Here is a 24,911-nt window from a genome sequence, read left to right as displayed (position 1 = left end):
CTGAAAACTTCCTCTGAGGACCATGCTTCCAAGTCCTGTGTCTCTCCTGCAACCCCCTGGGACACTGCTGAGTGTAATATATATGCTAGTTATTCCTGGACTGACCCAGATCATGACTTCTATTGTTCCTACCTTGTTTTTCTATCTTGATTCCTCGTTTCAGTTTTCACAGGTTTATGTATTACTTCCTTGTCTTGAGTATAAATTCCTTGAAGGTAGAAAAAGGCTTTTTATAATTTGTTGCACCTATAATTCATAGCTTTTTTTCTTTTAAATTTTTTTTGTCTTTCACTTCTTTGGAAGACGTGGTCTAGTATGGGAAATACATGAGAGTCAAAGAGAACTGAGTGTGAAATAATTGGCAATGGAATGAAGATGGTGTGACAGGAAAGAAGCTACCTTTAGAGTTTTAGGGTAAACTCTAAAGTTGAAAAACAGTAATGCCTGCCTCCTAGGGTCATTGATGGCATTAAACATTGCATAATTGGTGTTCAATTATGATGTTTGTCACCTCTTCCCAGGGCTTACTGAGTAGGGGTGCAATGATGAATATCGCCGTTTTGTCAGGATTCCTTTAAAAGATCTTCTCTAGAATCCTCTGCATCCCTTCATCTCCCATTGAAATGCCACCTCATCCTTGTAGCCAGCCCTTCCCCATCCATCAGAATGTGTGATTCTTCCCTGCCGCTCCCTTTGCACTTCAGTGGCAGCTTTACTTATTATGTATACTTCATTTTGCCTCTTATGAAACTATGTTTCTTCCACTAGACTGAGGACTTTTTTAAAAGGAGTAATTCCATTTTACTCATCTCCTCGGGGAGACAACTTGAGTAGAGTGGAAAACACAGAGAGATGTGGAAACAAGCCTAACTGGAGTGAATCCTGGACCAGTCACATCACCTTATTGGCCATGTGAATTCTGGGCAGGTTTCCTGACCTCAGACTGTCTGTTTTCTCATCTGCACAAAGTGAGATCAAAATACCACTTTGGGCGATAATATGGGCTAAATGAAAAGTAATATATGCCAGCGTCAACCGCTGTACCTGGAACTTGGTAGGTGTTTGATAAGGGGTAGCCTCACCCCCAGCACAATGTCTGTCACGTGAAAGATGCTCATAAAAAATTGACTGAATTAAACTAAAAGGAACTTAATACTTACTTCTGTTTTCCTTTGATATATTATATCCTACTCTTGCTGATTATCAAACTTCTCTCATTTTTTTCCTGGCAATTTAGTACAGTGGTTTCTAAAGCATCAAGGTCATGTTTGTGACCACGTTGGGCTCTTTAAAAGGGAGATGCTTGTTGAAATCAGCAAGGCTGTGAGGTATTCACGATTTTGGTATTTTATCAATAAGACCTGTGTATTTTTTTCTCGCTGGAAGAAAGGGGACCAAAAGAAGTTCTTTAGAAGGTAATTGTCTTTTATATTCTAAAAATCATCGAAAGATATGCCATTCAGAGAGATAAACTACAAAAGTTAGATAGTTTGAGGTCTGAGATCTTAGTGATAAAACCAGGAGAAAGATCATCTCAACTCATCTTTTTTTTCCTCTTTTCATGGCTTTCTTAGCAGATGGGAATCTAGGGAGAGAACTGGGCATAAAGCAAGAGACCCTGGGGTAGCGAACTGGGTGCAGCCGTTCCCATCCACTCCTTTCAGCAAGCATTTGGTGACTGTCCCCCTGCCAGCCAGAAGTGGTTGAGGGACTAGATATACAGAAATTCACATCCATTGCTAATGAAAAATTTTCCAGTTACAAGTAACATAAGTCATCTTAAATGGACTTAAATACAACAGAGGGACATATATGGACCCAGAGGCATCTCACAGAGCTTCAGGGACGTCATGCATGAGCTGAGCCTGTGGAAAGACAACCCAAGAATTTGGAATCACGTCTCTTTGCTTTGTTTTTTTTTTTGTTTTTTTTGTTTTTTTTTGTAAGCTTGCCTTCTCTTACAGAGGCCTAGGGCAGGAAAAGATAGCCCCCAGAATTCTAGAGTCTCGTGTTTCAATTCTGGTGACAAGGAGAGATCGACCCCTCTGTCTGCTTTAATTTCCGGTGACCAAGCATTTGCCTCTAAGCAACACAGCTTGGACCAGGTGTCACCACCTGGTTCAGTTAAGAGGGGCCTGGGAAGGGGTCATATTGTATAAACATGGCCACCGTGGCAGTGCTGTTGCACGGGAAAGGGCAGTGAGCTGGGTGTTCCAGCCTAGAGATCTGGGCGTTATCTCGAAAGGTGTCTGCTCTTGATAAATGAGACAAGGTCCCAGCTCTCACACTCTCAGCAAGATAGAAACAAGAAAAAAAGCAGGAAGAGAAAAAAAATGGTGCTTTTATATGATGACATCATCCCAAGAAGATGCTATGGGTTTTCAGTATTGAGACAGTTCAATCTGAACTCTGGTGCTAAATTTAAACTGGAGAGGAAGGAACTCACTTTTATGCAGCACCTATGTGCCAGACAGGCCACTTTTCCATGTCCTTATTTCACTCAGACTTGCGGATAGGCCTTTTCTATTCACTTAGTGAATAGAAAAGTACCCAAGTAAGGAATTATCAGTGACTTCATAAAGTCCGTATCCTTGTGGCACAGCAGGTGTTGGGAGTTGTATCTCTCTGCTCCTGAATCTCATACTCTCTCCACAGCTGGAATTTGAAAGGCCTTGAATGAAACATTAAGTCATCAAGGTTCATCGGCCGACTCTGTCTCCACCACTGATTGGGATGACTTTGTGCCAGGAAGTGACTGCGTCCCACTCAGGTCCCTAAGCCAGAACTCAAGAGTCACACTGGTTTCCTTCTACTTCCTGTTGCTTCGACAGACACTCCATGAAAAAAGCTGTATCTGCTATTCCTCCAATGTCTGTTTTGATTCAGTCCATTTTGTCTACATCTACTGCCATCATCCTCATCTCACCCAGATTAGTACAAAAGTCCTGCTTCAATGTTGCCCCCGTTTTGCCCCCAGAGCAGTCAGGGAAATCTTTACAAAATGGGAGTCATACACCTACCTGACGCATCCTCCCCACCCCACAGCTCAATGCCCCGTTATTGCACTTAGAACCAAATCCACGCTCCTCGTCTGACTTCTTTTTTTTTTGGGGGGGGGAGTCAAAAGGCAGTTACATTTTTATTTTATTTTATTTTTAATATAGTTTATTGATTATGCCATTACAGTTCTACTTCCCCCCTTCATTCCCCTCCACCCTGCACACCCCTCCCCCACCATTCCCCCCCTTTAGTTTATGACTTCTAAAGCAACAGGAGAAGGAGCCCCGCCTCCTCCTTTGCTGCCACTCCCACCTCCTCCCCCTTGATTTCTCTGCTCTGATCACACTTGCTTCCTTCTACTTCGTGAGCAGGCCGGACACATTCCCTCCTGGCACGACTGCCCTTTTCTTGTTGTTCACATCTCCTTTCAAATGTCATTTCTACAGAAATGCCTTCATGGGCCAGCCTGTCTAAATTAATTGTTCCCCACCCTGTCCCAGTCACTCTTCATTTCATCAAACTGTTTTATCATCCTCGTAACACTTATTACAATCTGGAACGATCTTGTTCATTATTTATTTACTGGCTTATTATTTTCCTTTCGCCTTTAGATCTGAAGCGCTGGGCAAGGAGCGACTTTCTCTCTCTTGTTCCCAACTGGACCCTGGGACCTGGGCCAGCGCTATGTAGTAGACATTCAACACCTGTCTGTGGCATGTGTGAACATTCGGCCGGCTGTGTCAGAAATCCAGGGGTGTCGGGCTGGGCCTGTGCCCTGGCATTCGTTACTAGCGACGTCTGGGGGCACTTAGTCACTGTCTATCCCAGCACACTCCACTTAAACCCTCGGTCACTGAGATTTATCTCTGAGTTTAATCAAATGTAATTTATATTGAAGCCTCCTCGGTAAATAATTGATTTGCCCTCTCTGTTGTCTTCATCACAAATACTTCTTTGTACTCTAAGGAAATAATTTAATCAGTCGATAGTATACACAGCCCTCTTGTTTAGAAGGCAGGTGGAAGATAAAGCGTGAATCTTGCTCACGGCGGGATATACTAGGACCATAATAATCTCCCTTAAAAAATAATCTGCAAACACATTGACAGCAAAGATACCCAATTAAACCCTTTTATTTATTTATTTTACTCTAATGGAGATGACCCCCTGAAAGTTGTAGCTGCCACAGAAGAAAGTTCTGGGCCAGTCGCAGCTGCATGTGAAAATATAAACCCTTGTTCGTTCATGGTTTAATTAACTTTTGTCTGGATCCAAGAGCAGGCTTTCAAATGTCCAGTGCTCAAGCACTTTGGGCAGGCCCTTCAAACTCGGAGGTTGGCTGTTCTCTGCTATACGGTGACCCCAGCTCACCGAGGAAATCGATTCTCCTGCCTCTCTGTCTCTGCTCAGTCACCTGGCTTTCCATGGCCAGTATGTCCAAAAGGACAAGATTCTTCCAAATCAGACTGTCATCGTCCCTTCGCCCTCGTGGGTTTCTCTCAATGAAAGACATTAGCAGAGATTAATTTTGCATTGGTTTTTGCAAATTGCCTACTCCACACTTTTCTGGAGTGGAGGAAGGGGAGGAGAGAATAAGCATCAACACTGATAAGTATAGAAAGACTCCATGTGGGCGTCCTCACAGGGAAATTCTATCTCCCTTCTGTCTTTCCAAGACATTCTCAGTATTGCCTTCCTTACACTGTTTAATTGGAACATCTGGGCCGTCCAATAGCAGGGAATTGTGATACAAGTTTATGATGGGATATTGTGCAGCCCTGAGAATCACATTCCAAAAAATGCCAATATGGAAGAGACTGTATAAGACGCTGCCAAGTGAAAGAAGCAAAGCTACAGCCTGACAGTGTGAAAACATTGTGGAGAAGTGTGTGCTTGTGTGTGTGTACACTTAGGAAAAAGTTGAGATGAGCATTTACTCTAATACAACCCATAGATATCCCTGGAAGGTTTTATGGGCAACTTTCCTTCTTTTATCATGCCTGCATTTCCCAAATTTTAAGGATTGAGCACATTTCACTTTGTAATTAGAGAAAAAAAAAGCAGTTGTCTTAAAGAATGGAAATAGGAAAAATTTTTTAAATGTCTGTTATTTTTTCATTTGAAAACAAGATCGTCTTCACTTGTCATCAGTTCCCAGGGCTTTGTAGATGCCTAGTGTCTGCTCTCATTGCATTTGCCAAAGGGAGACAAGTTGTGAACTTTAGAAAAGCAAACCGCACGAAACCTTCCATTTCTGGTGGCAGTGAGGATGCCCTCGGGTGGGTGATGACCCTGCTCGCTCCTGCAGACTCAGCTGCCCAGGAAGGCTGGCAAACACCCAACAGCTTTGCTGGGGGCCTCTGAGTTGCATTTGTTGAGAGGGTGTTACCTCTGGATTTACTTTCCTAGTCTCAGGCTTAGTCTCGTGGAGGATCGGTATCAGTTGTCATGATTCAAGCACTTGGGCTGCCTCTGAGCCCTGCTCTCTTCTCCCTTAGATCACTGCAGGTGTGTGCTGACTTCATCAAGAGCCTCTCTTTCAGAACACCGTCCCTCAAATGCATTGATTTTGTACTGACTTTGATCGAGTTCCTGGGAAACCAGTGGCGGAGACAGATTTCCTGTAGGAAGCTTGTTTTGGGTTGTGTCCTCCAAATCAGCCCCGACTGTGAGTGCAGGTGGCAGGCTTGGGCAGGAGGAGTGGAACAGTGATGCAGTGGCACCGAGGCCCCAGCAGATCCCCCTATTCCGTGAAGAGTTCTCCAGCTGCCTTTCAGAGTTGTCTCAGACAGAGGTTTGGGGCCCGGGCCTTTATACCTAAGCCCATCTAAGCAACCAGTTATTGGACACCAGCTACAGTGGGGAGAGGGGGTGAAACTAGGGGAACAGGGCCTTTGGTGAGGTGCCTCTCTTTGGTGCAGGGCAGTTCTCTGACATTCACTCACCCAGGAGCCTTCCCAGGCCAGTACATTACATGCGGGGATGCGTCTTCTCCCGAAACTGGGCCTGGGGAACATACTACATGTAGCCAGCCATTCACAGGAAAAGGAGTAAAAATACTGTCAACATATGATACTGGCCAAGAGCTACACAGTGCTTTCCATATATAATTGTATATACAGTTTTTTACAGTAATCCTGAATGGTGAGCATTATTATCCTCATTTACAGAGAGATGAAGTGACTTCCTCTGGGCCAAGTGGCCCCCAAGTGGCAAAGTCAGTTGAGACCCAAGGTCTCTCCCAGACTCTGTTCTTTCCCATTCACTTCCCTGCCCCCATGTTCCTTTGACGTTAGATACAATTTTCTTGTTATACTTTTTTAAAAATTTCTTTTAGAGAGGGGAAGGGAAGGAGAGTAACATCAAGGTTGCCTCTCATGTGCCCCCTACTGGGGACCTAGCCTGCAAACCCAGGCATGTGCCCTGACTGGGAATGGAACCAACAACTCTGGTTCACAGCCTGCACTCAATCCACTGAGCCACACCAGCCATTGCTCCTGTTGTACTTCTATATGCATCTTTCTCCTTTGACTTTCTCCTTGCAGGCACTAAAACCATAGCATGACCCTATTGGTTGCAAGTGACATAAACAAAAATAATGACTAGATTCAGACCTGTTCTTCCCCCGCCTTCTGCATTCCGTCTCTTACCCAGTTTCAACTTTCAGATTCTCTTCCCTAAGGCTTCTTTTGGTTAATTTCATTTATTTGTAGCACACCTCACTCTGCCTTTTCCTAGCTCTGTGATCTGGGGCCTGTCTTTGCCTCCTGGAGTCTGAGTTTCTCATCTACACAAGAAGGGACTAATAACACATGCCATGCTGGGTTGTTGTATGGAATCAAAGAAGAACGATGAAGAGCTTACATGTTGTTCAAAGCTGGTTCTGTGCCCTGCACTGTGACATCAGCGTGAGATAAAGCATTATACTACACACCCGGTGTGTTACTTTATACTTCATGGCAACACACAGTGGTTTCACCCCCCTTCGCCCCTTGGCCACCAGGAGAAAGACACAAGCCCAGCCATACAAAGACCAGGGAAGTGAATGGTGTGTGCCGTCCTGGTCCCTCAGAATCAGGCTGCAGAATAGAAAGCAGACTGGCTGGTCCTTGGGAGCCAAGTTAGCAGGATGTACTGAGCTCCTCAGTCTCCATGGAGAGGTTCAGAAGGACTCAGCCACAGAGGATTACAGGTGTCTTTACAGTCAAAATCAGGAGACTTCTGCTTTGATCCATCTTGCCACTGCTTCCTTGTCCATGATGATATAATTGGCCATTTGTCTATTATGCCTGCCTTCTATTTGTACAGAGTGCTGGGAGTTACAACGCCACCGACCATGATTAATAGCACCTGAGACTTTGCCTCTGTGACTAAAATTTAAACTTGGTTTTCCAAAGTTAGAAAACAATCTGTGTATGTGTTTTGGAAGAGGGGTGTTGGAAACTCGGAGTAAAGACAGTGTTCCCTACCCAAAATGTTTATTTAGTCAGCAGTACTCACTGCATGCCAGGCACTGTCTAGGGTTTGGGGGACGCACAGGGGGCACAGGTCAGCCCTCCAGCAGCGCACATTCTAACCAGGGGAGAGTCCCAGCCTGGCGTCCTCCTGCCTGACATGCTCTCGTGCACAGGGAGTCGCCACGAGGAGCAGGAAGCATGCCCCCAGCATATCCCTCCCATTTTTCTTCAGAGAAACTTGCGTGGGTGTTTGAAGGGACACTGCTGGGAAATTGTTTGTCAGAGTGACAGGCTGTGGCTGATGATCGTTGTCTTTTGTTATGAAGAGTTTATGAATGGTACCATGCAATCTTTATCATAGATTTTTAAAATTAACATTACAAACACACAGCATGGGAAAATAAACCAACAAATACTAGTAGTTTTTTTTCCAAGGAAATGACAGGAGGACCAACTATCGGAGCATGAGGACTGGGTCATCCCTATGGGGTCACCAGAGGACCCTGCCTCCCATTTCAGTGGTTCCACGTCTGGCTCAGCCTCGGAATCGTGGGCTAAGCCTCCAAATGCAGATTTCCAGATCCTCAAATTAGACTCTAGAATATTAGCATTTGGCTTTGTACAGAAAAAGGGTACCAGTGGGCTCCAGATGTCCTTCATGCAGAGCTCTTTTCACAAGTACCAGTGAAGAACATTTTTATAGAAACCACGGGCATGAATCATAGGTTGAATATGATTTTAACTCTTTAATTAGTTTACCTTTTAACAATAATGACAGCAACCATGTTTATAAAAGCACATTTTAACAGCCCCTTAAGTGTGCTGTTCCCCTTTTTCTTCTCACTACCCAGCTAGGTAATTACACCAAATCAGCATTCTCTCCGACGCAGCCAGCATACATAATCATTTGTCCACTGCAAATCAACACCTGGATAATTGCAAGTTAGAATTCTAACTAACGTAAGTTATCTGTGCTGCTGGGCTCTGAAATCCCCCTCCCCACCCCACACACAATCTGTTCTTAAATTGGACAACCTAACAGGTAATAAGATGCTTTCAGCAATGGACCAAATGATGTTGGACAGGCTGGGGAAAAAAAACCTCTCTGAAGTTTTCTTCATCAAGATGGATGGACTGGTGATTCAGACAGATATGCAGAAGGTGGGAGGGTGTCTCAGTTTGGGTGCTGTGTTAATAATTCATAAGTTGAACTCCCTATTGCCTCAGGAAGGAACATTCTGTTCCTAATTGCACCCTTATTCCCAGGCAACCAAAAAAAAAAAAAGTCCCTGACAGCTGGGACCATTACTTCCACGGCAGTATGACTTTGCCTTGGCTAGCTTTGAGCCGCTGGAGCTTAATGTGAAATATGTTATGTGGGAAGGAGAAAGGCAGTAAATAGTTACTGAATGACTGCTATGTGCCAGGTAGTGTGCTGAGATCAAAACGTGTATAATCCTGTAATCCTTCTAACTGTCCTACAGAGGAGTGCAAATAACTACAGTACCATACAGGTGGCGAGTCCAACACTCAGGAAAGTCAAATGACTTTCCTATTAACACAAACGCACGTGGGAAGTCATAGAGCTACTGCAACACCTTCTGACTCCAGAGAGTCAGGCAGCTGTGCCCCCTCACTAGCAGTGTGGCCTTGCACCAGGGGCCTCCCTTCCCTGTGCCGCAGTCCCCCCCTCTTCTGAATGGGCTGTAGCTTTATCTCCAAGGGCGCTGTGAAGCTTCAATGAGATGCTTTCTGAAAAGTATGTGTACGTGATCATTTTCAGGTACCATCCGGCCTTCTACTCTTCCTAATGCTATCCCCTCCTGGTACAGACTGAATGTTTGTGTCTCTTCTTCCAAAGTCCTATATTGAAGCCCAGCCCCCAGTGTGATGGTGTCAGAGGCTGGGCTTTCAGAGGATAGTTAGGTGTAGATGAGGTCATGAGGATGGGCCCTCCACGGTGAGAATAATGCCCTTATAATAAGAGAAAGACAGATACCAGCCCCCTCACGGGTTCCCGCCCTGCCATGTGAGGATACAGCCAGAGGGCAGCCCTCTCCAAGTCAGGAAGCAGGGCCCTGACCTAGAACAGAATCTGCCTGCACCGTGATCTTGGACTTCCCAGCCTCCAGAAGTGTGAAAAACAAAAGTCTATGGTATTTTGTTGCAGCAGCTGAGCTGACTAAGAGGCCTCCTTAGATGTTTAACTCTGAAACACAGATGTGAGTATTCAGCTTGATAGAAGGTCTATGTTGAAGTTGACCTCTTCTGGACAGAGGCATGACTGTTAAAAGTTAAAAGAATTCTCGGCCACGTTGACCACATTAGGAAGAGAAATACTCCCCTTGGCTCCTGTGTGGGTTTCTGTGGCCATGCTCATTATGACCTGTGAGGGGGAGACAAAGAGAGAGCAATCTTGGGTGTGAAATATCTTTTATTTGGCCGTTAGCGGGCTTTAGCGAACAGCCTGGAGTGGGAGGCCGTTTATGACTCCAGTGGGCTCTATGGGCTTTTCTGCCTCAGGGTCGTAAAAATGCTAATCACCGCTTCCCTCAGCCTGACTCCTGGTAGAGGTACTTGTTTTTGTCGAAGCTTCTGAGAGGTCGTTCCCAGTGTGGGACCTCCACATTAGCAGTGCCCCCTGCTCTGAGACAGGGACATAGTGTAATTCCAGGCGTTATCCTTGTGGCCTGTTTAAAACCTGGGATGCACTCAGTGCCCCAGGGACTGCCTGCCTCCATTTAAATTCAGAGGCGAGTCATTTCCCAGGTTATGGAGTGAGCAGGTTGCGATGAGGTTGAGAAGTGCTCTTCTCTAATGGCATAGAGCAAAAGCAACGTTAGGGGGCTGTGGGCGTGACATTTACTTTATTCCATGAGGAACTGTGTTCCTTGCAGACGAAGTAGATGACGCACGTGGCATGGATTTGAAATACGGTCTGCCTGGAAGGGCGTTTTAGGTGACTCCTTACACTTCCCCACAGTGCTCCTGACTCCTGGAATCCACCAGCCTCTATTGAGTAAGTGCATGAATTCACCCATTCATGTAACTATTCAGCAGAGCTGGGCACTGTGAACCTACAGGGTCAGAGGACACAGACGGCTCACTGCAGTCCTTGCCCTTGGGGAGTTCAAGTGCAGACAAAGAGCCACACATGCAGGCCAGGGGAGCTGCGACAGATGCTGTGAGGGAATAGAATTTTAAAAATCCGTCTGTGGAAAACAAAGCAAACCGAAGAAAATATCTTTGTTGCGTATTATTTCAGGTGATTCTCTGTCACACTAGAGTTAGGAAATGACCACAGGAACGTACAGACTTGACCACTGGAATGTGAGCTCTGTGACTGCAGGGGTATTTGTATATTTACATATTTTGTTTGCTGCTGTATCTCTAGGACCTTAGAACTTACTGTAGGTACCGAACACACAGGTCCGGCAGAAGTAACGCCTGCTTCAGTGTGTTTGGCAGGGTAATAATATGAGTGTGATCATTTATAGTTTTAATCTGAACTTTTTGCCTAAAATATTATATGGTGTGCCTAAGTGTGATACTGTTATGTTACAGAATGACATGCTTATGATTTTGTAATAAAAAGATTTTGTAATAAAAAAGGGGTATTTGTGCCAGGCCCCATATATCAAATAAGTAAATTAATGAATAAATGAATAATTAATCAACCAATCTATCAATGAGAGCCTCATACTTCCCCAAGTGTTGCTATAATGTCTTTGAAATCTAATCCTCACACCAGACCAGATCATTAATAGCTCACATGACCTAAAGAACAAAGTCTAAAGCAGGGTGGCCAACCTTTTGGCATCTCTGGGCCACACTGGAGGAAGAAGCATTGTCTTGGGCCACACATTAAATACACTGAGACACGGAATCGCACACAAAAACATCTCTTAATGTTTTAAGTAAATGCACGATTTTGTGTTGGGTCACCTTCACAGGCACCTGGACTGCATGCAGCCCATAGATCTCAGGCTGGACACCCCTGGTCTAAAGGCTTTAGCTTGACGCCCAAAGCCCACCGTGACCCAGACCGCGCAGCCTTTGCCGGCGTCACTGAAGCTGTGGCTGCAGCACATTCATTGGCTCAGGCTCGCCCCATACCAATCTAATAAAAATCTGTGGGGTAGCATTTTATATATTGAATATTTTATATTATTTTTAAATTCTCACTCAAAGATATGTTTTATTGATTCTGGAGAGAAAAAAAGGTGGGGGGAGAGAGAGAGATTGATGTGAGAGAGAAACATCCATTGGTTGCTTACCAAATGTGCCCTGACGGGGGATCGAACCCAGAATTTAACGTAGGTGCCCTGACCAGGACCAGTCCCACAACCTTTGGGTGTCCTGAACAATGCTCCAGTCAACAGAGCCACCCAACAAGTGCTGTGGGGAAGCATTTTTAATAGCTCCCAAGTGATTCTATCTTTACTAGAGCTGAGAAACAGTTAGCCTAATCCAGCTACTCACTGTTCTCTGAATATCATCATACCTTTTACTCTTCTGGAAAACTTTCCCTCGCTTCTCTACCTGTTGAGTCCCTGCTTTCTCACCAAGCCTTCCTCAGATGTCATCTCACCTGTGCAGCTGCTTCTAATCGTCCCCCCATCAAAAAGAAACCATTTCTCCTCCCCTCAGCTCTACATAACCTTCACGGCCCTGGTTGTATCTTGTATAGCTGTGTATGTCCCCTTCTAAATTGTGGCCTCCTCTAGACAGGAGAGGAGACACTTCTCAGTCACCGAGGAACCACAGAAAGCCCGCACAGTGCCTAGCACAAAGGACTCTCTGGGTCACATGGTATACAAATGATGATAATATAACTAGGGCGACCACTCAGTGTATTAACCAGACCCACCATCATTACTTGGGAGAGTAATGAGGGTGCTAAGTGATGATAGTGTCGGGACCAAAGGTGTCACCAGGGACTGTCTCAGCCAAACGGGAGTTCTGTTCGCCCAGATACAATGGCCAGCACTGACTGACCTCTTACTGTTTGTCAGTCACTGTCCTGCGTGCTGTCATTTATTTGACCTACACAGTGACTCACGTGGGAACAACTGTTGCTATCTGCACTTCACAGAGGAAGACACTGTGGCAGACATGGACAGGAACTTACACAAGGCAGCATGATTAGGGCATGGGTGGGAGCGCCGGGACCGAACTCAGGTCCTCTGAATCCACAGCTCCTCTGCCGGACCATCGTGTCCTCTTACCTCCCAGCAGGAGATCTCGGGCCTTGGAGCAGGCCAGGGTGAGGTTCTGTTCCCAGCTGAACTTGAAGTAACTTCATCCACAGAATGATGACAATGCCTATTTCCAGTAACCCTGGAGGATTAGGCGAGATAAGGTACGAGAGGAGCGGGTACACCGTGTGTGCTGTGATGGCGTACTCGTCCTAGGAGTAAGCCATCTGCCGGTTTCCTACAGCCCCCATGAGACATCTACCCAGACAGCTGTGACGCAAAGCAAAACGTGGCAAATGCTCTAAGAAAGTATCTAGTGAGGTCACTGGAGGGCCCATGCCTAACGGTTATAAGCGTGACATTCTGCACAACACTTGGGTTCAAACTCAGACTGTGGGATTTGAATAGACATTTCTCAGGAGAAGATATGCACATGGACAATAAGCATGTAAAGATGTTCAGTGCCCATTTTCCTGAGGAATATGGGAAACAAAACCATGGTGAACTATCACTCAAGGCCCATCAGGATGGCTAAGGCGCAAAACACAGACAGTAAGGGACGTTGGCCAGAACACCCAGCAGCGAACTGGAAAGGCCCCTGCTTTGCAGGTGAGATGGCAGGTAGACCAGTAGAACCACTTTGGAAAAACAGTGGCTAGGTCCTTATAAAGTTAAACCTGAGCTACCATGTGACCCTACAATTTCCCTCTTAGGTATAATAGTAAGAGCATTGAAAAGTACACCCACATAAAAACTGTCATACCAATGTTCATAGTAGCATTATTCATAATAGCCAAAAAATAGAGACAACCTAAATGTCCATGGATTGATGTGGTATATCCATACAGTGAAATACTATTCAGCAAAAAAAAAGGACTTGAAGTACTGAGACATGCTATAGCATGCAGTAACCTTGAAAATGAGATGCTAAGTGAAAGAAGCCAGTCACAAAAGACCACATATTGTATGACCCTATTTACATAAACTATAATTTGCCTCCAGAATAGGTGCCTCTGTAGAGACAGGAATTAGATGGGTGGCTGCCTATGTCTGGTGGATTTGGGGGAGATCGAGAGTGATTACTAATGAACACAGGGCTTCTTTGTGCGATGATGAAAATGGTGTGAAATTGGCTAGTGGTGATGGTTGTACAACTCTAGGAATGTGCTAAAACCACTGAATTGTATACTTTCCAAAGGTGAATCAAATGGTATGGAAGTTATGAGCGTCAGTAAGTAGTTATTTAAAAAGTAGGCTCTGCTGTTGCTGTTGAGTGTTGGTGGCATCTTCTGTATCAAAGGGCTCGTTACAGACTTGAACTCAGAGAGCAGGTATAAGGATTAAGTGGAAGATTGTAGGTAGAACTCTTGGCACATGGTCTGGTTTAGTGAATGCTTGATAATAGATAGTGATGATGTTAATGCTTTTGCTGAAATACATGGCCTTTCTCTTGTCCATCCTGAAGCACAGGGTCAGTGGTGCTTTCAGTGAGAGAAGCTGGAGATCTGTGATGACTTAGGGTGACCCTCTCTTTAACACCCTCAAATAGCATGTGCCTCTGATGGTAATGACCTTATGGCTCCGGTATCTGTTATTTATTTCTTAGCTAATATAACTGAGACCTTGCTGAAGATGTGCTCATGAAAAATTACCCTTTTAATGGCGGAGCATTTAATGAGAAACTGGATTATCTACTGCATAAGTGCCCTTCATACAAATTAGCTTGGCCCTGGGTCCTAATCTAAATTGGGCTCCCTACTTTCCTCTAAATGGCCTAATATTTTCTTATTAATCTCTGCCCTTGTTCACCTGATCTGGCTCAGCCTCCTCATAAGAAGCTTTCTCCTTGGAAGAGCTCTGTGCCCTGACAAATGTTTCTTAAGGCTCTCTTTGTGTCGGACTCATGGACAGTTTTCAGACATGCCTTGTGGGCCAGAAATTTCTATTTTTAAGCTGTTTTTCTGGTGAAGTTTTAATGCTGCCAGTGTATTGGGTATCAGCAGATCTGGGTCAGGTAAAAGATGGGAATTGGGGGAGATGAGAAAAAAATTAATCATAGTGGCAAAGAGAACATCTTAAAAACACAGAACACAAGCAAACCGCAAGCCTGGGCTTTGATCTCAGCTAGATCTGGGTTTAGGTTCTGCTTAGTGAGTTTGGCCGAGTTACTTGGTCTTCAGCCCTTCCATTTAGATCCTTGTCTATAAAACCTGAATAATAGTACCCACCTCTAGGATTCTTTTCTGGTGCTAAACAGTTTGGTGCATATATTCAATATATGTTTTGTGCAAGATGTGATAAATGCTACCAGTTATTGTGGTTCTAATTAATTGCTGGAGGAAGTCCCAAATAGTGAAAGGGATGTTAATAGTAACAAATTCTGTCATGTGTTGAAGATGCAGAGATGGCATTTATGATAAAGTAAGAAGACCTTCCCAAGAAACAGACTAAGCCCTAGCCCCTCCTACCAAACAGTACATAATAATACAAAGAAAGCTGACCTGCAGTACTGTGGACCCTGTTGTTCAGCTAGATGTCCAGAGAAGCAAATGTTCTCTGTGTTCTTAGCTTTACTCTCTAACATCTGCTCTCCCTGAACCTGGGAAACTTAATTTTTACATTGAATATATTTTCTCACTAATCATTCATGTGTTATATTTGCTTTAGGGAATATTATTCAAAGACTTGAATATACTAGGAGTCAGCACGGATGCAGTGGCAGAAATACCCCCTGGGAGTTGGGGACCACAGGCCCAGGCCTGCCTCTGCAGACATTTCTCCTGGGTGCCCTCCTGCCCTCACCTTGTATCTTCCACACGCTTCTTTTACGGGGCTGACAATACTGGTGGCAGCTCCTGTTTATAGAAAACCTAACATGTGAATGCATGCTTTGCACATGCTATCTCATTTAAGCTACTTTTACTATTCATGCAACAGGTAAGGAAATTGAGGTTCACCAGATAGTTTAGTTGGATTCCAAGTGACAGAGCCATGATTTAAAATGAGGATGTCTGACTCTAATGCTTGTACCTTCTATATACCCAGCACAATGCATTTTTATTTGGATTCACGGTCACCAGAAACTTGAGCTTTGTTAGTCACACACTTTGTCTCATTTGTCTGTGGTCAGTGCGTAAAAGCATCTGGTACAGAGATGCTCAGTAAAGGATGAGTGAATAAATAAATGAATGCAGCCATGTTTTGCCAATCAAAGAGTGTTACACAGTGGTTAGCTATTGCTGTTGGTTTATTTTTGTCTGTTTTACATATTTCCTCAATAACTCTCAACCCCACATTACAGAAAGGCCTTAGTTTTGCACATGGAGATAGTGATATATACTGAATTATCACTGATGTCCTCAGCTCTAAGATTCTGACTGATGGGGGAAGGCGAGACAGAGCAAGTATCAAAAGTTGAAGTTAATGATGTTTTAGGAGATGAATATCAGGAGCCTAGCGCATTTCAGGTTTTAAGAACCACATGTGCAATGCCCCAAACTATGACTAGTTTGAGGAAAGTTTGACGAGATCAGAAATGTGAATTCCTATATAGTCATATTTTTTTCTGACTCTATGAACTTGGACAACCTACTTGAATTCTCTGAGCCTCATCTTCATCATCTGGAAAATGGATATGGCTGAGTTGTGAAGAATGGGGATACAATTTATGTAACATTTCATATGAAACACTCAATTCGCTATACCTTTACTGTTCATGTTTTATGTGGATGTGTTTGAACTTCTGGTTTATGTGTTTTATCAGAACATGATGTTAATAATTGTTGAGAAAGCTGTTGCAAGGTGTGGGCACACAAGTAGTGTGGAAGTCTCTTTCTATACACACATGAGTTGGCATGAAGAGAGATCATGAAACCTTTTTTTTTAATAATTGTCCCCAGTTCATTACTTACTACAAAGCAATTACTGTGGAGTCTCACTATAAAACAGCCCATGGAATTGGGTGTGAGGAGTGTCTTGGATCTTGGCCAAAGTCCCATTAAGTGCTAGAAATACTAAAGAACTGAGTGCTAATACTGTCCTGACAAGAATGTCAGAGGGTGATTATCATTTATTGAATATCTAGTGGGTACCATGCACTGCGCTGGGTACTTGACACCTGTTGTGTGCTTTATTTATCTTAACACCCTGTTGGGGTTAGTAATTTTTAACTCCTGTTTTTCTGCCTTAGAAAAGAGAGGCTGAGAGAGGAGAAGCGATTTGCCTTGGGATTTAAGAGGAGAGAGCCAGAATTTGCATTGAGGAGTACTACCATGTGTTTTTGTTTTCTACTTGGTCCAGTGACTTGACTCTCCTAAAATAGGTGAACTGAAAGAACAAACCTCGATGCTGTGGGCAAAGCTAATAGGCCCTGAACACCTATATATTAGAATCCTGCTCTTCTCTGTTTTTAGGTCAGGATCGCAGCGAAGCCACTTTGATAAAGAGGTTTAAAGGTGAAGGGGTCCGGTACAAGGCCAAGCTGATCGGGATTGATGAGGTGTCCGCAGCCCGGGGAGACAAGTTATGTCAAGACTCCATGATGAAACTCAAGGTACCGTGCCAACTGCTTCGATATTGTGGGTTTAATATGACAGAGAAAGAACCAATCACACAGCCATCACAGAAAAAAAATTATTTACTCGTTTATGAGTACATTATTTACTCATTTATTGGGTCACTGACGAATCACTGTCTCTATTCATTGGAGAGAGATTTCAATCTTTCAGCAAATGTTGACTGAGCACCTCCTATGTGGGACTGTTTTATTAGGCCCTGTTTTATCATTCAATTCTCACATTGTATTCAGTTATATCTGCTTCCTGCAATGCCTGCAGAATTAACAGTAAAATCATCACACTGTGTGGTCCTCGAGAGCTTATTAATTTTTACCACTTTATTTTTAATACATTTTATATATTTTACTATAGGGTAAATAGGTAAAAGATGCTATGTTAAGATAAAAGCAGATTTTGTTTATTGTTGTGCTTTCATGAATGTCCTCGAACACTTTATAATAAAAGAAAAAAATTTTAAATTTAATGCTCACTCAAGGATATGTTTATTGATTTTAGAGGGAGAGAGAGGGAGGGAGAGAGAGAGAGAAACATCAATGTGACAGAGAAACATCGATCGGTTGCCTCTTAAATGGGGCCTGACTGGGGATTGACCCCACAACCTAGGTATGTGCCTTGGCCAGAAATCGAACTGGCAGCCTTTTGGACTGTGGGATGATGCTTCAACCAACTGAGCAAGCCTGTCAGGGCAAGGAAAATGTTTTTAAAGTAACATGTAACTAGATATTGGAATTTGGAGAAACCACAAAGAGGTTTCTTACTTTAAATGCTTCCAAGAAACCTTTTCATTGAGAACTCTAAGAAAGAAATTGAAAAAAATTAATATACAAAATAAAATATTATAATATTAAATGGCTACTAAAACCATACAAAAAAGAAAATTGTTTTTTCTAGATTGTGGTTTATATGTAGTCTGTTTCTTTTTAAAAAATTCGTGATATGAAATACTTTTTTAAAAATTGAAATGGTTTAGCAACAAATCTACAAAATACTTTTTTAAAAAGATTTATTTATTTTTTAGAGAGAGGGGAAGGGAGGGAGGAAGAGAGGGAGAGAAATACTGATATGCAAGAGGAAACACTGACTGGTTGCCTCCCGCACGTCCCCCAGCCAGGGACAGAACCACAGCCTGGCTCTGTGCCCTGACCCGGAATCTAACGGGACGTTTCGCTGTGCCAGATGGCACTCAACCACCTGAGCCATGCTAGCCACGGTTCTACAGAATATCTTATGTGTTTAAAGCATATAATTATTTTACTGATTATAGAATTCTTAGAATGTTCATTTAAAATATTTTGAAAATATAGGAAAGTATAAGGAGGAAAATTGAAATCATCCCACCACACTAGAAAATTAGTGTCAACATTTTAGAAGTGTGTACTTTATGATCTGTCTTTGTATTGTATGTATATTCTATGAAATATACACATATATAGTATAACCGGAATTACTGTTTTTATTTATTGTCTTGATCATGCCATTACAGTTGTCCCATTTTTCCCCTTCACCTTGTACTCCCCCTTCCACCACATTCCTCCACCGTAGTTCATGTCCATGGGTCATACATATAAGTTCTTTGGCTTCTCCATTTTTTATACTATTCTTACCCTCCCCCTGTCTATTGTGTACCTACCATTTATGTTTCTTATTCCCTGTACCTTTTCCCCCATTCTGTGCCTTCCCCCTCCCCTCTGGTAACCCTCCATGTGATTTACATGATTTTATACGCTACTTTTTTGTCATCTAACAATATATTAGGAACATTTTAAAAATTATCTTCAAATTGTCACTGTGGATACAGCTTGGTCAGTGTAATTTTTTTAATGTAAGAAAAAGGAATTTAAAAAATCTCACAATGTTGGCCAAATATCTAAAACTATTATATGGGATAGTATCTGCAAACCGCTCTCTACATTTTCTTACTTTTAATATTTGATTAATAACTCACAGCTGTTATTTTTGTTTACACTATACACATTTCCTCAGCAGTTTAACATGTATATCTGATACTAAGTCTTCCTAAAGTATGACTGAAGGAATCATTATTTTTAAAAATTCTTAATTTTCTAAACTATGTATCCATTACTTTCTTTTTATTTTTTAGCTGTCACAGAAGCAAGCTTTATTTTAATAGTTATGTACCTATAATATTATAAGGTATACTAGAAAAAGGTGTAAGAGACATCCAAATTGTGATTTCATAGATTATTATCATGGAAGAGGTTAATGTTTCCTTTTTTTATAATTACGCAATGTCACGAGATTTTAAGCGTGGTCCACTAATGAACCTCTTCTTCTACCAAGTCCAAATCAGGTTGACAAATGGAGGAGTCTGACGAAGAATTCTGCATTCCAGCTTTACAGCTGCCAAGTGCTGCTGTGGAATATGCGCTGTGGGTGCACGGTCAGGGCGGGCGTCCTCAGAAGAGCTGGGCTGTTCCACTGGGTTTATGGGGAATGGGAAAACCGCAGCCATCCCTGACTTCCTCATCCCCTTCCCCGCTCCAGGGCAGACTCACACAGGAGACCAGGGGTGGTCTCACACAGGAGACCAGACCAGACTGCAACCTCACTACCAGTGGGCAGCTTGCATAGAGACCCAGAAGAGAGGGAGCCTTGTGTGCTCAGCTTCTCTTCAAGCTGCCCAGTCAGAGAGTCACACCTGCTTCCCAAGTAGACTCTAATCAAGGGTGGGGATAAAGGCCAGGACCTTGAGTCTTGCTGAAGACCTTCCTTATTGAGTCTGAGGCCAGGCAAATAGAGATTTGCTCTTGACAAATGTTAATTAAAAGATGTCAAGAAAATTTCCAACAGTCATTCACACCAAGAGCCACAAGTCAGCTGAAGAGGAGAAAGGAGCTCTGGCGCATCTCCTCCCTGTCCCCCACACCCCACAGCATCCTGATACAGAGCCATTCGCAGGCATCTGTCACAGAGTGCCTCATCGTCCAGCTGCCTCCACGGAAGCATCGAGGTCAACGTGGGTATGAGGCCGGAGTTGGCTTATACTCCCTGGAGGGCCACGTAGCGTAGGGCCTCATTAGCTGGACCAGACCGGGTGATGACTGCCGACCTTGCGCGTGTGCTCGCACTCTACCTGCAGTGAAGTGTCCCATCTGTCAACTCTCATAACCACGGGGTTCCCACAGCCCTGAGAGTTTGTTCTACTCGAACACATTCCTTTCAGATGTGCAAACTTGTTGAGGGGTTTTGCTTCTCAGACGGTTATGTTTCATTATTTGCAAGTTGCCAAAAAGAATGTTGACATTTCAGCTCCCAGCAGTTTTTCTTTAGGAAGCACAGAAACATAAACGATCGATTCTTCATTTGGCCACCTGCCCAGGAAAGAAAGAAGCAGAGAAGTACAAAATGCCTCTTGGCCTTGCAAAAAGGCCTACTTGTTCACAGTAGACCATAGAAGAAATAAAAATAATCCTATTTTTCTTTGTTAGACTCTTTAAAGCTGGTGCCTTCCCCTGTTTTAGAGTTTTCTCTTGGATTGGAAAGGTTTCAGGTGGGGTTCATATTTTGAGTCTGAGTGAGCCATTGCCTGTCTACCAACAAAGCACCAACATCATCGTATTTTAATTTATGTCAACATGTACCTCAATGTACGTCATTTTTTAACCGTGCGAAGTGTTGACCCTCCCTGTTTTGTAAGTAAGAAAGCTGACATTCATAGAAGTTAGAGGATTTGCTCCAGAACCTTCATTTAACCTGTGATAAGCCCGGAATTCAAACCCAGACCTTCAGAAGCCCTGTGTTTGACAAGACATAGGTTGAGGCTAAACAGTATTCTGTTGTGATCTGCATTTAATGCATCTTAGTTTCCCAGTTAGATTTTAAGCCCCTATCAGTAAGCTACTACCCAATAGACATAGCACTGACTTCCAAAGCAGTCGCCTTTCAGAGACAGTGGGTAAAACAGTGGTGGTTGAAGCTGTGGGAGAGGCTGAGATTACAGAGGCCTAAACGTGTCGCTCAGGTCCAGTAAGAAGGAGAGTCCACCTCAGCTGGGTCAGATGAGAGCACTTTAATGAAGGAGCTACTTACAAGGGTAAACCAGGTTAGGGTGGCAAATAAGGGCTGGTGAGGCACCCAGAGACTGTCCAGAGTGGGACGCTGTTATTCTAGGGAGAGATGCATTTACTGGAACCCAAGGAGAAAGGACAAAGGATGAAGTCTCCTCCCTCATTAAACAAAGATACAGCTACTGCCAGAGATTCAGAGCAAGGACAGGAAGGGGGTGGGGCGAGATACCCTGACCTTTCTGTCGACCCTTTGATCTCCAGCTGGAAGCTGGAGGGCAGGAAGCTCAGGGACAGAGAATGTGTCTTCAGGGGCCAGGCTCTGGGCACAAAGCATGCTGGAGGAAGATTTTTTATTGATAATATTTCTCCTTTTAACTGAGAAATATAAAACTTAGGAGAAGCTTTTATTCAAAGATCTTACAGCTGGTAAGTCATGGGGCTGGAGACCAGGTTTCATTCACAAAGCTTTCTGGAACAGCATTCTGGGTTTTCAGTCATTCGTGCCCGAAGCCTGTAGTTTTCACGCCTGCTTTATGTGCTCCGTGGAGATCCCAGTCATTCCGTCACATGCCTGCGCCATGCGGGGTGAGGTTTCTCACGGCCCTTTCCTCTACCCCGTCTCATAGGACAATGAGCTGGTCAGGGCGGCCTGTCAGTCTTGCCTGGCACACGCATGACCCCTTCTGGGCGTGTGAGTCCTCCATGGAGATGCCGCCTGTGCGTGACTCCCGTAGGGAGTGCCTGGGCCAATCATTTTACGTGGTGCCTAACACAGGGTATTGCTTGATCATGTCAATATGAGGACTGGTAATGATGGTAATTTAGTTACTGAGCTCTCCCCACATGCCACGTACCATGCAAAGCGCAGTGTGTGCATAGTCCATATTGTCCAGATGCCCTAATGTTCTTATGAGGGAAAAAATGTGGTTATTCTCATTTTGGAGTCTCTTTCACTGCTGAGTCTGGAAGCGGGTGGTTCTGGTTACCTATTTGCAGGACATTTTTGATGTATCTGTAGTATATTTTGTAGTCTATTATTTTGTCACTTATGCTTCTCTTCAAACCTCTTACAGCATTTCATACTAGAAGGAACTCCAACATTGCAATCTGAGAGATCACCGTTTAAATTTCCTCGATGCCTTTTAAGTTCTTTGAGGTCTGGGGTGATCACTTGACCCTCTGACCTATGTTTCCTCATATGTAAAATAAGGGAGATAACTCTTACTTCCCAGGATTGTCATATGGGGAATATTATATAACATGTAAGAGACCTTGTAGATAATAATAGATACCCAAGAAAATGTTTGCCATCCTAATTTTCGGGTGTCCAACAGTGACTTGCTAGGTCGGATGGCCAATCTTAGGCGCAGAACCCCAAGGGGCACCTGTTTCCTCATCTTCCAGCTCCCCAGCCAGAGCTGTGCCCTGGTCCTCCGTCAGGTCTACGTAACAGCAGTGAGTGATCTTGGGGGGAGCGAGAGCCTGAGGCGGCATGTGCTGTCTGGTGGCAGGCATGCTCCGACTTAGAGCGATTTTTCAGAGTTTGACTCGGGGTCTTGTCTCAGAGGAGAAACGTGTTTGATAAAATTGGAGTTTTATTTCCCCAAAGATAGCGCTGTGCGGATAGTCCTTCTTGCTTTCATTTGTCACGCAAAGCAACTGCCAGCAGCCCCAAATAGAAATGCTCCTGGGCCCTGTGTGTTTGCTCTTTTCACATTGTCTCCATCTTTTTTTTAAAGATTTTATTTATTTCGCCCTGGCTGGTGTGGCTCAGTGGGTTGAGCACCAGCCTGTGAACAGGAAGGTTGCAGGTTCGATTCCCAGTCGGGGCACATGCCTGGGTTGTGGGCCAGGTCTCCATTTGGGGGTCAATGAGAGGCAGCTGATCAATGATGTTTCTCTCACTCATCGATGTTTCTGCTCCACATCAGTGTTTCTCTCCCTCTCTTTCTCCCTTCCTTCCCCTCTCTCTAAAAATAAATTAAAATCTTTAAAAGAAAGATTTTACTTATTTTTTAGAGAGAGGGGATGGGAAAGAGAAAAACTCTGATGTGTGTAAGCAACACCGATCGCTGCCTCTCACATGCCCCCAACCAGGGGCCTGGCTCACAGGCCAGGCATGTGCCCTGATGAGAATTGAACCGTTGACTTTTCCGTTTGCAGAAAAATGCCCAACCAACTGAGCCACACCAGTCACACACGACTCTCCATCTTTATAAATACAGAGCCGTATTCTGCCAGGGGATTCATTGATAGCTATGTGGAACCAGGAAGCAGAAAAGTTCAGTACTATCTACGTGGTCAGTACTACTATGTGCCTGGGATTATTGCCATTTGATTTTGCAAATACTAAGCCCTAGAGATTGTTAGGACATTTTCGGAGATGGAGACATGGAAGTCAGTCTCCTGCCCAGATGGGTAGCCCTCCCTGCACTGTATCCTGTGATATCCTCACCTAGGAAGGAATCAGATGAGCAGAAGGGGCTCCCCTCCCCTTGACACAGTCCTTCCAACCCTCCCATTTGATGGGGTTATCCCTTGCTCTCTCCTTTGTGTTTGTCTAGATACCTGAGGTTGAAGGTCAGGCTGAAGAAGGGTGGCAGCATAAGTTACTTTACTCCAAATCCAGCCAAGAACACAATTTTCAAAGTCAAGTTTTCCTAGGTCAAAGTCTGGCTTGTTCATTACCTGAGTAAGGAGAAGTCACGTCATCTTTCTGAGTGCCTGCTTTGTTCCAGCACTGTAGTTACAACACTGGGCCCGCAGACTGAACAAAACAAAGTTTCTGAACAGTTGAACTTTTGTTCTCGTGGGCAAAGGCAGACAGTCAGCAAATGAACACATATATCAGATGCTGGTGAGTGCTATGAGGAAAAGAGATGTAGGGAGAGAGAATGACATGCAGTTCACCAAGGCAGGTGGAGGGGTCTGAAACCGTGTCTCTGATGGGGCGACGTTGAACAGAAATAGGATTCCCCTGAGATGGCAAAGACACGATTTGAGGCAAAGCATCCCTCAGTAAATTCATAGGAAAGCAAGCAGTGTATTGAGGAATCCAAGGACCTCTGGATAGGGCAGCGGTATTAAAGAGACAGAGAGAGGACTTGCTTTGGAGATGCGTCACTCTTTAACTATTTAGTGGGCAGTCACTGGGGGTGGAATCTTCTGTCAACGTGTAGCAGTCATGGGAGGCTGAAAGAAGAACACTGGGGAAGGGTTACAGGGGGGAGACGTCGGCTTGCTAGAAAGAAGACACAACATGAAGAAATATCTTCTTCCCGCACCAAAAATCTCAAGAGCTGAATTGTATACTATGAGCCTTTTTTCCAACTCTCTGCTATCTCTGGACATGCTAGGCATCATTTTCTCATCTGTCAGTGGGGAAATTTGGACTGATTAGTTTTCAGCTTTCCTCTGGCTCTAACATTCTGTACATCTATGAATAAAGTGTCATAGGCACTTCAGAATGAGTGGGTGGCTGGGGAGGGAGTGAGGTTTTCTGGTAGTAGGTACAGAGACAGTAACTGGAACAGAAGCTGTACAAAAAATCATTCATTTACTACAAGTTGTGCATTTTTATTACATCCATACAGTGTACCAGGCATTATGCTGGTACTTTAAATAAAATTTTATTTAATTCTCTCAACCATA

At 43.9% G+C, this 24,911-nt stretch overlaps 1 protein-coding gene across 5 annotated transcripts in view; it reads left to right on the top strand.

Moving 5' to 3' along the window:
• DAB1 (DAB adaptor protein 1) overlaps positions 1 to 24,911 on the top strand; it is a 1,235,135-nt gene that overhangs the window by 1,077,146 nt on the left and 133,078 nt on the right. For all 5 annotated transcript variants that reach the window (XM_037148509.2, XM_053655463.1, XM_053655462.1 and 2 more), the window contains one exon: positions 17,068 to 17,207. In XM_037148509.2, the coding sequence (XP_037004404.2) occupies positions 17,068 to 17,207 (140 nt within the window). The remainder of the gene's footprint in view (positions 1 to 17,067; positions 17,208 to 24,911) is intronic.

This window comes from Artibeus jamaicensis, unplaced genomic scaffold, assembly GCF_021234435.1.
Source record: "Artibeus jamaicensis isolate MK-2021 breed Jamaican fruit bat unplaced genomic scaffold, CSHL_Jam_final scaffold_1019, whole genome shotgun sequence".
In the NCBI taxonomy this organism is placed as follows: domain Eukaryota; kingdom Metazoa; phylum Chordata; class Mammalia; order Chiroptera; family Phyllostomidae; genus Artibeus; species Artibeus jamaicensis.
Note: the sequence above shows the minus strand (reverse complement) of the source record. Positions and strands in the feature narration are given on the sequence as shown.